The sequence below is a fragment of the Scyliorhinus canicula genome, chromosome 1 (genome assembly GCF_902713615.1).
Source record: "Scyliorhinus canicula chromosome 1, sScyCan1.1, whole genome shotgun sequence".
In the NCBI taxonomy this organism is placed as follows: domain Eukaryota; kingdom Metazoa; phylum Chordata; class Chondrichthyes; order Carcharhiniformes; family Scyliorhinidae; genus Scyliorhinus; species Scyliorhinus canicula.
The window spans coordinates 67,525,215-67,539,445 of record NC_052146.1 but is presented as its reverse complement, the minus strand read 5'-3'; the positions used below and the strand labels follow the sequence as shown (position 1 = coordinate 67,539,445).

The 14,231-nt window shown below is 47.1% G+C and overlaps 1 protein-coding gene across 11 annotated transcripts in view; it reads left to right on the top strand.

Moving 5' to 3' along the window:
- Positions 1 to 4,773, top strand: part of si:ch211-106a19.1 (uncharacterized protein LOC561797 homolog) — a 536,207-nt gene extending 531,434 nt beyond the window's left edge. For all 11 annotated transcript variants that reach the window (XM_038792345.1, XM_038792336.1, XM_038792353.1 and 8 more), the window contains 2 exons: positions 1,472 to 1,692; positions 4,381 to 4,773. In XM_038792345.1, the coding sequence (XP_038648273.1) occupies positions 1,472 to 1,692; positions 4,381 to 4,523 (364 nt within the window). In that variant the 3' untranslated portion in view covers positions 4,524 to 4,773. The remainder of the gene's footprint in view (positions 1 to 1,471; positions 1,693 to 4,380) is intronic.
- Positions 4,774 to 14,231: the final 9,458 nt, after the last annotated feature.

Genomic DNA, 14,231 nt, shown 5'->3' with positions numbered 1-14,231 from the left:
TGAATCCTCTGACAGCCTCCGAGACAAGGACAACAGTCAATTTATTGTGCTAAATTAGACGCTTTCAGTCAGCGTAACAGTTGGAATGTAACATTTAGCCTTTGTGAGGGGGGAATGTCATCACAGATTGTTCTCTCTAACTACAGCCCTGGTCACTGACCTCCAATGCTGTTCTCATATCCCCCACCCCACCACCAGAGTTCATTGTGATAACTCCATTCTAGGGTCTCTGACCATTCACTGTCTAGACTTACACATGGGTGAGGGTCCCAAGAAAACAGAACAGAGTGTGAATCCGCACACCTGGGTGAGGCAGCTACCCAGCTCTTCAAAGCCCACATCCTACTCAAGATTGGGATCACTTATTCCACTGAGCCTGCCTCCAGAGTGCCAATGAAACTTTTATTTCCACTTTTGGTACCTTTTGATTTTGTCAGTACCTTACTTTCTAGCCTCCTATCCTTCACTGTCAGTAACTTAGGTAAAAACTTAGATGGCTCTACCCTAGTATCCCCTAAGTCCTGATCAACCCTTTTCACTGTCTCTGTGTATCTAAGCGATTGAATCTGACTGTCATTCCATAGCCTTGCCCACCCTATTTCCAGTCTCCTCCAGTCCCCTCCCACAACCCTCACTCCTTCACTCTGTTCGTCCTACCCTCCTATGGCTCCATCATTGGTGGCAGAGCCTTCAGCCATTAGACCTGCATATCAGAATTCCCTCTCCAAATCTCATTGCTAACCACTTTCAACCAAGCTTCTAACTTGCATGTCCTTTCTCTCACACGCGACTGTTAGTTCATTCCTTTATTTCTTTAGTCCCTTTCTAAAGCACACTAGACCAATGTTTCTATTAATGATCCTATATACAGTCAGTACAAGTTGTTCTTGTTACTGTGCTTCATATTAAGCCAAGTCATCACTATTTTTAGGGACATGCAAGACAACTCCCACCACATCAATATCACTGCATGTGACCTGACAAAATATGCCATTCATCCCCTTGAGCTTGCCCGCTCCTACTCTGTACTTCAACTCCATTAACCCACCTTTTCTCTGTATTCCTCGATATCCAACAAAAATCTATTGATCTCAGTGCTGAAGATTTAAAATTGACCAAGTGGGTTCCAGGTTTCCATTCCCCTTGTTTGAAAAAATGTTTCCTGATTTTATTCTTGAACTTCCTAGCTCAACTGTTGAGATCTGGTTTATCAGGAATTCCTCCACTTGAAGTAAAGGTTCTTATGAATTGATATTATCGAATCCATTGAACTTCTGAAAGGCCTCAATTAGGTCACCATTCAACCTTCCATTCTCAGGGGACTACAAAACAGATTAAAGATCCCGCCCTTGTGATATAACATTTTAAACCCTGTTACCATTCCAGTAACTCCGTGCTGCGCCCACTTCCAAGGCCAATATATTGTTTGCTGTACTCGAATGCACAGTAACAGCCTGTTCTGTTATTGCAGTGACAATGCAGAAAACATGTACTACTTCTCTGACCTGGCATTGACCCTGAACGAAATGGAGCTTGGAACGGCACCAACTGACAGCCGCCTGCGACCGGATCAACGGCTGATGGAGAATGGTGATTGGGAGGAGGCAAATGTGGAGAAACAGCGATTGGAGGAGAAGCAGAGAGCCGTGCGGCGCCTGAGAGAGGCCGAGGCAGTCACAGCTGAGGAGGAAGGTGAGCGTCAACCTGTTGTGGCTCTGCTGGGACTGGGAGGTGAACTGGGTGGTGAGGTGACACACAACTCCGAAATTACTCCTCTGACACCAGGGCTTGAACGCAGTTTTGCCCTAAATAACAATAAAATGTGCGAGCCTCTAATGCAACAAGCACCTTCCAGCACACCTCAGACTTAAAGTGCAATACCCCTCAGAGAGGAGGAGGACAATTCATACACCCAGTAACTTCAGGAATGAACAGTGTGTGTCGAGGGGAAGGGGGAAAAAAAATCACTCTGAAGAAATTGTGTGTGTTTAGAATATTGGGGACTAAGGCAGCACGGTGCCACAGTGGCTTAGCCCTGCTGCCTCACGGCGCTGAGGTCCCAGGTTCGATCCCGGCTCTGGGTCACTGTCCGTGCGGAGTTTGCACATTCTCCCCGTGTCTGCGTGTGTTTTCCCTCACAACCCAAAGATGTGCAGGGTAGGTGGATTGGCCATGCTAAATTGCCCCTTAATTGGAAAAAATGAATTGGGTACTCTGAATTTAAAAAAAAAAGAATATTGGGGACAGATTATTGCCAGAGGTGTACAAAGTGACTTTGATCTGTTGTGTTTGCCTTGGTTCAGTTGGTAGCCCTCTTGCCACTCGAGTCAGGAGGTTGGGGATTCATAGAGACTTTGGGGATCTCAGTGCATAACCTAGGATGGTACTTTAGTGTAGAACCGAGGGAATGTTGCACTGTCAGAATGCCATCACATCCGATATGTTAAACCAAGGCCTCTGTCGGCTCCTCGGGCAGTAATGAAAAATCTCAAGCCACCATGCTGAAGAAGGTGCTGTACCTGGTGTCCTGTACATAAATATTTATCCATTCAGCAACAGCATGAAAAAATACGGGGCACGGTTCTCCCCAAAAATTTCAAAGTTCATTTACGGTGTGTTTTTCAGAGCCGGCGAGTTCCCCACCGCTATTCAATGACACTTAGTCACTTTTTTGGGCCCGAGAGAATTTCTTACTGGTTTAGCCCAGATTTAGAACTTAGCACTAGGGAGCTGAACCGAGATGCCGCCATTTTGAAAGGGTGCCCCGATCTCTAAGTGAGCCTGTGGGTCCCCGCACCACCCATCCATTGGCAATGTCACCCCCCACACACATGGGCACTACCCCACACTCCCAACTAAAGACACACCCAACTAAAGTCAAGAAGGCATACAGGATGCTTGCCTTCATTGGCCGAGGCATTGAGTATAAGAATTGACAAGTCATGTTGCAGCTGTATAGAACCTTAGTCAGGCCACACTTGGAGTATAGTGTTCAATTCTGATCGCCACACTACCAGAAGGATGTGGAGGCTTTAGAGAGGGTGCAGAAGAGATTTACCAGGATGTTGCCTGGTATGGAGGGCATTAGCTATGAGGAGCGGTTGAATAAACTCGGTTTGTTCTCACTGGAACGAAGGAGGTTGAGGGGCGACCTGATAGAGGCCTACAAAATTATGAGGGGCATAGACAGAGTGGATAGTCAGAGGCTTTTTCCCAGGGTAGAGGGGTCAATTACTAGGGGGGGGTGGGGGGGTTTAAGATGCGAGGGGCAAGATATAGAGGTGATGTACGAGGCAACTTTTTTATACGGAGGGTAGTGGGTGCCTGGAACTCGCTGCCGGAGGAGATGGTGGAAGCAGGGACAATAGTGACATTTAAGGGGCATCTAGACAAATACATGAATAGGATGGGAATAGAGGGATACGGACCCTGGAAGTGTAGATTATTTTAGTTTCGATGCGCAGCATGGTTGGCGCAGGCTTGGAGGGCTGAAGGGCCTGTTCCTGTGCTGTACTTTTCTTTATTCGTTGTTCACCCCACTGTGGGGTCCCTGGGGGGCCCCCTCTTCAGGCCCCTTAAAGCACCCCCATCCTTCCAGGACCCCCACCGTCACCACCCCAACCTCCTGGAGACCCCTACTTACCTGCCCTACACACCCCCATCCTTCAAACCCACCCTCCTTCATGGGCATGGCTCCCCTCGGGCCCTGACCCTTGGCAATGCCATCCTGGTACCTGTACGCCTTGCACTGGAACCCAGGCAGTGCTCCAGCCATTTTGGCAGTGCCAGGCTGGCAGTGCCAAGCTGCCCACATTCCAGGGGGAGGGCCAGGGAAGCTCCCTGACCACCCAGGGGTCTCTAACAGCCCGGGAGTGCCCCCCCCCCCCCCCGGGTGCCATTCCACCTGGCCCACGTTTGTGTGAACCAGCACTGATTGGCATCTGGCTGCAGCTCCCCTGGGGAGGCCAGTGAATCGAGGGAGGCTGGTGTATCCCGAGTGAGTAAGTTTTAAGTAGGTTTAAGACTTACTTCCATAAGCGCTGTTTGGTCCCATCCCTTTTGGGCTGAGTTCCGACTCCAACACCTCGTGGGGTTGAGTGAATCCCGTGAGGTGTAGCCGCTGCCTGGAGGTCCGTGAGAGAGCACTCCCCGGATTGTCCGGCCACGTTGTGCCTCTTGCTCAAGCGCAATGCGGCCAGAGAATCGCACCCATAGTCATTACGGCTTGGGGGACCTTGCTCTCCACATGTTGACTGCTAATTTTCCTTTGTTACAACAGTGACAATATTTTAAAAGTAGATCATTGGCCATGAAGAACTGTTGGGCATCATGACGCTCGAAAGGACATTATGAAAATATGTAAAGTTCTTTATTTTACAGGCAGGGAACATGAACCCTACGAACCAGTGTGGTTTGAGAAGGAAGAGGACCCCATCACTGGGGAAGAGATGTACGTTTACAAAGGTGGCTACTGGGAGTGCAAGGAGACACAGGACTGGAAGACCTGCCCAGATATCTTCTGAGCGCCATTGACACCGGCACGATGGACTTCAGAGTCTCCCTGGTCACCTGTGGGAGAGGAAAGGAGTGCCGCGACTCCACTGTGGAACTCAAAACAGTGGAAAACACAGGGCAGCTTTCTGATACAGACAACATCAATGCAAAAGAACACCATGCCCCATCACCCTAGACAAGGAAACACACCGCAGAAGGCCCACAAACAGTTTTGTTAGGCTAAGATGTCCAGGAAGTAAAAGCTGTGGGTTGCTTGGGGATTGGGCATGAGCACCAGTAATTTAACAATCAAATCCACCCCCTTGCCCCACCCCCAGTCCCAAATGTTACATGTGACCCGTGCGTTTGGGCACAAACGAGATGATCATTAGTTATCACAACATTTCCCTGACCAGAGCTTTTTCTTTCCATAATAGCTGGAGTTAGATTTTATCATTTAAACCACATGATCAGTACAAATTACTGGCGCACGTGTTTGCCAGCAGTCATTCTGTGTTGGAAGGCAGGTGGGAGTTTCTTCCGTATCCAATGGGCAGCATTGGTCGTCTTGGTACGAAGAGACTACAAAGCCTGCGGAACCAAAAGGCTTTGACATGAAAAGGACGGGCAGCCAAGATGAAATGTGCCCACAACAAGCTTTTACGGGACTTTGAAATAAGAACACAAGCTATCTTTACAAAGTCCGTGAGTTGCACTTCCAGAAGGTGAAGTGTAGATCATCCCTGCCAGGGTTTGAAGAATACTGTCCCACATCTTAACTTAGTTTAATTTGAATAGGTTATCTTTTAGATCGGTTAAGAACCTCACATTTTCATGCTTCTGGGGCTTCTTTATATAATTGTAGTAGCAGGTAGCAAATCATATGAAGAGCAGTAAGTGTAGAGAATTGCATGGTTTGGCACAGCAAATCACTTGATCTAATTTATGACTGTAAATCGGTGTTATTCTCTGACTCATTGCCTTTAGCAGATTAATCCCAATTTCTACCATCCCCCCCCCCCCCCCCCCCCCCCCCCCCGGCCTCCACCAAACACAATATGCTAGCACTCTGACACTGCAGGTCACCACCTGCTCCTGGTACTGAGGGTCGGCCTGCTGCCTGGCAACTTGATATCACTCCCTCATAATCCCTATCAATGGACCAGACATTTACAGAACAGTATTAGCACAATCTTGGGTTCATGTATTGAACACGCGTTGGCTTTCTGCCTTGCTTCTTGCCAATGACACCTGCCCTGTTAAATGGCAGAGTGGCTCCTAAGCTAAGAAAATGCCCATCAAACACAGGTATGTAAACCAAAACAGCAGTGACAATGTCTTTCGAAAAGCCAGTTATTTAGCCTGGTGCGTGTCGTGTTCTCAGGATCATTATGAGGCTGGGAGATGTTCTCGCCAGTACAATGGAGTGGATATATCACTGAGTCCATCTTGGGAACCAGCTTCTGTTGATGGTTGTACTGCTTGAACACTGGGAGGGTTTGCAGGTCTGGCCCTGCCATGGGTTATTCATTTCTGAAAATCATGTTTCTTTGTTTACATCACAGCTTGATAAGGTTTATCAGTTCAATGCCAAAATGATTTTGTGGGGGGGGGGGGGGGGGGGGGGGGGGGGGGTTGGTGCTGACGGATGCTGGTATATTAATTTAACAATAATGAAAACCGACTAAAGTAATCTCTGGCCATTAGAGGGACTGTTGATGGGTCACACACAGGTCCCACTGCCACCTGCTCGTTGTGCTGCAAACTTTCCCTCCCACAATCTCACAGGGTTCGAGGGAAACACAATCCATAGGGCACAGCGCTGACACAAAGTGGGATTGGCTTGAGCTGCAGGCACAAAGGATACAACCTACAAATCCATATTTGCACTCTTCTCTCCTGAGAGTGACTGGTGGCTCCTCAGAGCACGTCACAGAGTGTTGAGAAGTCACTAGTCTCCCAATTCAGTGATCATTTCCCTATCAGGAGCTTTTCCCAACTCATGACCATCTCCGTAAAAATAAAACTGTGGGGGCTGAGAATCAGGCAAGAGTTCTGCAGCAGAGGCTGATAGTGATATTTGCTGTGTTGGAGGGATGCAGGAGATGCATAAATGGATTATGAAAACCGACTAAAGTAATCTCTGGCCATTAGAGGGACTGTTGATGCATCAAGACAGTGGCTCTTTGTTAAGCTCCCAAACAGGACAGCCTATGGTTTATTACTGAGGAAATAGTATGATACAAAGACGAGCAGTGGAGAGTAAGGCTGTGCACACATGCCTGCTTGGATTGACACCAGTTCAGAAGGTACCAGCTGAGCAGGTATGGGTAGGGTGTACTGCTACTGAAGATACCCAACAACGCATGACTAGAAAAGATAACATTAAGTTCAGGTGAAGAGTTCTTTTCATCCCTATTGGGTCTCATCCTTCAAGAATGTAATCCCCACTGCCCTCCCTTAGTGTTCACCCAAATAGGAACACTGAGGCCTTTGGTCTAATATCTCAATTAAAGAGTGGTGTGTTACAGTGCTGCAGTATCAACCTGGAAAAGGTTCCTGCTTACTAAATCTTGTGATTAAGCAGCGGTACTGTCCTATAAATCTCTTTCTAGTGAGCCCTTGTTGGGGTCACAATTACATGAGCCAGGGAACAAGAGGTGGCAAATTAACTCCCTTGCACTGCTCCGTATCCAATCTTCATTGTGGTGCATGGGTGGCAGAACCTGCCCAGGAAGGTGGTTGGAGAAATCCTGTTGAGTACCTATTCGGAGCTGGCTGAGGGGCCGTGGGGCGAAGTCTGGGAGTAGGACGAAGGAAGAACTCCGAAATAGAGGGTGGATTAAGATTATAAATTGGATCACATTCCCGTGGAGGATAATCATGCCCGATTTATGCTAACTGATCATGTGATTCCAATGCTGCAGTGTTCTCTACTTTAGGACTTTTGGCGGTTATAGCACCAATGATGTCATGAGGTGCTGCCGCAGTGATATTATGCACAGGGCTCTTGTATGGAGTGTGAAATCCCCAATTGTAAAGTCCTATATAAAGCCATGTACATAAGGGTTTCTCCATCCCGCCACACCAGATTTCTGCTTCACCCCGCTGCCGGGATGCTCCGTTTCGCCAGCTGGTCAATGGGATTTCCCATTGTGGGCAGCCCCACGCTGTCAGGAAATCCCTGGGCTGCCAGCAAAACGGAGCATCCCAGTGGTGGAGACTTCAGCCCAAGATGTCTCCTTCGAGCCAGCAGTTCAGAAGCTTTAGGCAGGGTAACAGAGAGAGACTGATAAGTCCGTGGCTGCCTCTCTGTAACATTTAGGATTGATCCCTGGACAATAGACTTCAATAAAGAATAATGCGGAGCAGTTTAGATTGCAATACTGTATCTCTAATCATGCGTCCGAGCTTTAATTTCCCTTCTACATTTAAAACCTCAAATCCAGACGCAGAAAGATATATATGGGATGGACAATGAATGCCTAACCAGTGATGCTCACATCCCATAACTTCATTTTTCATTCAATTCATTTTCTTGAGCTGTTTCTCCAGCCTGTTAGGTTTTCTGCCCATTCCACCATCCACAGTGGAGCTATCTGACAGTTTCAGCCTCAACCTCCGGCAGTGTCTTTCCCACTTCCCACCTCTTCCCTCTCCTATAAGCACCTGCAAAGTTGCCACCTTGACCATGCCATTGAACATCAAATTTGCCCTCTTTCTCCGTGAACCACAAATGCCACCGCCTTGCCTCCTCCGCTCTATGTCCATTTGTTGTACTCTTTGAAGCACTTTAGGACATTTTTCCACATTGAAGGCACTTTATTAGTGGTAATCTGTTGTTAATTGTGACTGAAATCTCTCAGCTGGAGAATTTAGTTAACTTAGCAGAAGCGAGAAGTTAGTGTGACATTTGACCCCCAGCTTATAGGCCCTTCCAAATACCCCTTCTTGTGAAATAACTTTGGATCCCGTGTTAACTCTGACCTCTCCTCACACATCCAAAGGAGTTCTGTAACTTAGTTGGTGCATAGTGAGAAGTCTACAACACCGGGTTAAAGTCCAACAGGTTTGTTTCAAACACTAGCTTTCGGAGCACTGCTCCTTCCTCAGGTGAATTCCTCATTCATCTGAGGAAGGAGCAGTGCTCCGAAAGCTCGTGTTTGAAACAAACCTGTTGGACTTTAACCTGGTGTAAGACTTCTCACTGTGCTCACCCCAGTCCAACGCCGGCATCTCCACATCATAGTTGGTGCATTGATATTGGACACAATTTGCACCAACTGGAGATAGGTAAAGATGGACAATTAGATACCTTCTGGTTTGTAATGGAAACGAGCTGAGAGAAAAATAACAACTAGCACGTAATCCCTGTTGCCTGCTGAACAATTACAGTTGGGTAATTTTTATGAACCAGTTCCTCAGTGAATCAGAAAGAGCAATTCGACCCTGAGAAGCAATTCCGTGGCTGTTTTCTCTATTGAACCAGGTGCTTGTGCCCTCTCTGCATTATGTACACAGTTGAATCCTGATATACACTTAAAAGTTCATGTGTAGATGGAATGCAAAAGCTTCTGCATAATAACACAGTAATTCTAATAAATTAGCTGGGCTATCAGGAAGACGGGCTGAATGGAGACCAGATGTTTCCTCCCAGTGGAGAGAGGAAATCCGCAAGGGAACTGCTTCTTTATCCCTGACACACACATACACACACACACACCCTCCACCCTTACCCGAGTCGCTGTTGAGAACTTTAGAGACAGTGGCAGGGCTGTGGGAGGAGGACTGGCTGGCTACCCTTGTGATTCATTTCCACAGGTCTTCACAGAAACGCCAATCTCAAACAAAGGAAACCCCAGAGTCAGTCTTGTTTAACATTTCTAGGTTTGTAACAAGTGAAGTCTGACTATCCCTTCATTTACTGACGGGAGCGCATCCATGTTCAATAATTGGCCAATGTGTATATATGGATTCCACTGTATCCCGTTGAGTAGCTGGATTTGTTCTCTTATACAGTATTTGACTGAATCTAGCTTGCCCCAGCATAAACATAGCATGTTACTTCCGATAGATTGGTAGAACATTGGAAGCATTAGCTTGCCACCGGCAGTTGTGAATATCCTATGGAAAAAAAACCCCAAATAGACCATGTATATATATTTATATTATTTAAACTGTTTAGAACATAAAACTGATGTTGTAGAGATCTGTGGTTTACACTTAAGAGATTGACTAGTATCATATTTATATTAAGATTTACATATCAATTATGTCAAAACAGCATTGTCTACCCTGAGTGAATCCATAGTATTTCAAGGAGAAATGAGAGATGAGGCGAAAGCTAAGACCTTTGATCTGATGATTACTCAAGCCTCTGGGATGAAATGGAAGTTTTGAATTCATTTGATTGTCGACTACCATGAAGAACCGGGGTGACACCTTCCCCCAGGTCCCCCGACTCCCACGTTCCATCCAGGCTGCTCTATGATTGGTCGATCGGTACGAGTGTGTACATCTCCATTATCTTGTATTTCTCCATTGTCATTCGCCCTGCCCTCTCCCCATCCCAGCACACAAGTCTCCAATACTTTTTCCTCGTTGAGATGATTTTGGACTGATAGTTTCAATACATACCCTTCGATGTTGAGGATGGAGATCAATACTCCACAGAATGAGTTGCCAGACTTCCTCATTTTTGAAGAGTCCACTTTTTCCCTATTAGACAGTAGACAATCCATTACTGGAAGAAACACTGTTCCAAAACAGCATGGGGCCAAACTGAGTTAGTTCTGGTAGCTTTATAAGAAAATGTAGTCAAGCCCTCTTCCAAACCACGCAAAGAGGAAAAGTTTTTCTGAGGCAACATCTCACTGGAAGTTTTCCCATTGACAGTGATGAGAGGGCGGCACGGTGGTGCAGTGATTAGCACTGCTACCTCACAGCGCTGAGCACCCAGGTTTGAACCCGGCCCCAGGTTACTGTCTGTGTGGAGTTTGAACATTCTCCCCGTGTTTGCATGGAGCTGTGCAGGCTAGGTGGATTGGCCATGCCAAATTGCCCCTTAATTGGAAATAAAGAATTGGGTACTCTAAATTTATTGAAAAAAAAGACACCGATGAGACCATATATGGTTTACAGACTCACACCACAGCATTCAACCTTTTCAACGTTGCTATCGGGAAAGGTTATGAATCTTGAACACACAAAATATTTTTTTTTGGGAGGGGGGGGAAAGAAGAGGGTTGAATCAACCCCAATGGGTTGTTGCTTCACTTTGAAGTTGATGTTGTGGATTCTTCTTCAGGGTTCAGCACAAGTTTTTCAGCTAAATTATCTGGACCTTGGACAGTTTGGATTGAATAGGACATTGTCAGCACTGTCTAGTTCCTCAAAGCAGAAATGGACAGATCGTTGACATGTCTGGTTCTCTAACTATTATAATAAGCCAATTGAGGCACATTAAAATGAAGTAGATCATATCCTGGGACAACACTGATTACCTCTTACCTCCTATGAGAACTGATGAAAGGAACCGTGAACTTTTTGCCTTCTAATGAGTGCTATTATTGTCCATTTAGATTTGAAGTCCATTTCAGTGGTGATGGTTTCACTTAAACCTTGCATCGAGGCCCGATACATTAATTGTGTGACCTCCTCCCACCTGATAACAAATGGGGGCAGCACGGTGGCATAGTGGTTAGCACTGCTGCCACGTAGCAAGAGGACCTGGTTACCCACAGAGGATATGAAAATCTACTATCTAAAGGTGCTAAAGTATAATACCACAATCTCAATACTGGATCTAATTGACCATGTTAGCTGGAAGTTGGTCTCCCCAACACCTGCCCTGTGTCTCATTCTAAATGTTTGCCAACTGGGCAACTTGTTGAACTGACTAGCAACTGGATTGCACTCTGCATCGTAAATAGTAGGGCCCGCCTTTGATTTCCAGCTCCTTCTTGACTCGTACTTCAAGTATTTTAGGTGGGTTAATATTGGGAAGTTGTTCCCACCATGGTAAGACTTGAACAAGGGACAAAAAAACACATTCTGGTGGACTGTACAAGATTTATCGGTGTTCCCTTATCATGGAACACTTGGATCACCTCCTGAAGATCACCGCCAGAGGCTGAACTCAACAGTACAACAGTAAATATTATGCCATTATGGAGGGAGTGCCATTTTTAAAATTGGAGTTTATTCTCATTGTTAGTACAGAAAAGCTCAATGATGGTTACGCCTTTCTCTAATTCTACTTTTCAATATTCTATGATAGATAACGTGCAGCAAGTCTAGCTTGCTGAGACCGCACAAAGGAATAGCGTATTTTCAATGGTGCAAAGATTCTGTCCAGTGCTCAATGTGTTAATCATGCTCTTCCCATGTACTTGTACAACCTGCTTAATTATACAAGTAGCCAAAGCTCTTTATTTTCTATGTACATTTAAATTGCTTAAAGGATTATATTTACATACATTAATCAATTATTTGCCTAAAATCTGAGCTTTTGGGTGCACTCACCTGCTCGTTTGCACATCCCACCACAGTCCGATCTCTAATCTAACCAAGCACCAATCAAAATCCACCTTGAACTGACAGGACAACAGAACACACCCTTCTTGTGAGATTAAAGACAAAAAAAATGCCAAAAAAGTAGAAATAAAATAAAGTCAGAAATAAAGAGCCTTGTCGTGTTGGTGCTTTGTGATGTCTGACTCGCATCATTTAGTTTCTAATTACAGCAATCTGAACCTTCAAGGTTTGGACACTGGTTGAATACGTAATGCTGTCCAGACAAGCACATTTGTGGAATGCTTCAGAAAGCATGTGGGGAAACCCAGACACAATGATAATTGACTACAGCACATTTTTCAGTGTGAGCACCTATGTGGATTGCATCTCTCAGGTTTCCAATTATCCTGCTGCCTCATTGCCTGTTACCACGATGATATACCACCAATTACGACACAAGAGTGAGATCAAGTGAATGAAGGCTTTATTACGCAAAGAACTTAGCTAGCCAGAGACTTCAGTACAAACTGAGCACCACCCACTGGACGTAACATTATATACAGCCCCAGGGAGGCGGAGCCCACCGGGGTTCCAACCCAAGCCTTAAAGGCATATCACACCAAATCTTAAAGGCATATCACCTATCTGGTGAATACATTCCCCCCCCCTGTTTAAAAAAAAAACACGAAGTCTGTCGGGGGTGGCGTGGGGTCAAATGTTCAGTCTATCAGGAGGCCTGATCGTCCTCTTTGACCTCCTCAGCTCAGGCAGTGATACGGAGGGCACAGATGTCATCAATGATGGTATATCCGGGAGCACAGCGGTCGGAGCTTCCGTCTGGCGTGTCGAAGAAGGTTGGGCAGCAGGGGCCGGGTGGGTGGCTGGGGGTGACAGTGCAGGGGGGGGGGGGGGGCTCAGTTGGTGGCGACTGGTGACACGGGGATGCAGGGGGAAACATTGGCGGGGGAACCGTATCTTGACGTCCGTCAGAATGCGCGACGTAGGCGTACTGGGGGTTACCATGTAGCAGCGGGACCCTCTCGACTAGGGGATCCATCTTATGGCTCCTCACATGCCTCCGGAGAAGAACAGGTCCGGAATTGTCAGCCAGGATGGAAGCAAGATCCCGGTGATGGACCTCCTAGGGAAAACAAACGAGTGATTGTGAGGGGTATCGTTCGTGGCTGTGCAGAGGAGTGATCTAATGGAGTGGAGCGCATCAGGTACTACCTCCTGCCAGTGGGGAATTGGGAGACTTCTAGACTGAAGGGCCAGAAGGACAGCCTTCCAAACCGTCGTGTTCTCCCTCTCCACCTGCCCATTTCCCTGCGGGTTGTAGCTGGTAGTCCTGCTCAAAACGATGCCCTTACCGAGCAGGTACTGACGCAGCTCATCGCTCATGAACAATGTACCCCGGTCGCTGTGGATGTAGGTGGGGAAACCGAACAGAGTGAAGATGCTGTGCAGTGCCTTTATAACAGTGGCCGAGGTCATGTCGGGGCAGGGGACAGCGAATGGGAAGCGGGAGTACTCATCAATAGAACATAGAACAGTACAGCACAGAACAGGCCCTTCGGCCCTCGATGTTGTGCCGAGCAATGATCACCCTACTTAAACCCACGTAACCCGTATACCCGGTAACCCAACAATCCCCCCATTAACCTTACACTACGGGCAATTTATCATGGCCAATCCACCTAACCCGCACATCTTTGGACTGTGGGAGGAAACCGGAGCACTCGGAGGAAACCCACGCACAAACGGGGAGGACGTGCAGACTCCACACAGACAGTGACCCAGCCGGGAATCGAACCTGGGACCACTGGAGCTGTGAAGCATTGATGCTAACCACCATGCTACCGTGAGGCCCCAATGATGGTTAAGAAATAGGCATTGCGATTGGTGGTTATCTTTCCACATGTTCACTTTGTTAATAAACTAAAGGGGCCCTTTGAAGTCGATACTTAGGTGCTCAAAGTGCTTGGAGGCTTTCACAAGGCGAGCCTTGCCTGGCCGATAGAAGGGCGGTTTGCACTCCGTGCAGATTTGGCAATCCTTGATCATGGCCCTGACTTCCTCGGTGGAGTAGGGCAGATTGCGGGCCTTAATAAAGTGGGCAAGCCGGGTGACCCCCGGGTGACAGAGGTCATTGTGGATAGCCCGCAGTTGATCCTCTTGCGCGCTGGCGCATGTACCGCGGGACAGGGCATCTGGGGACTCGT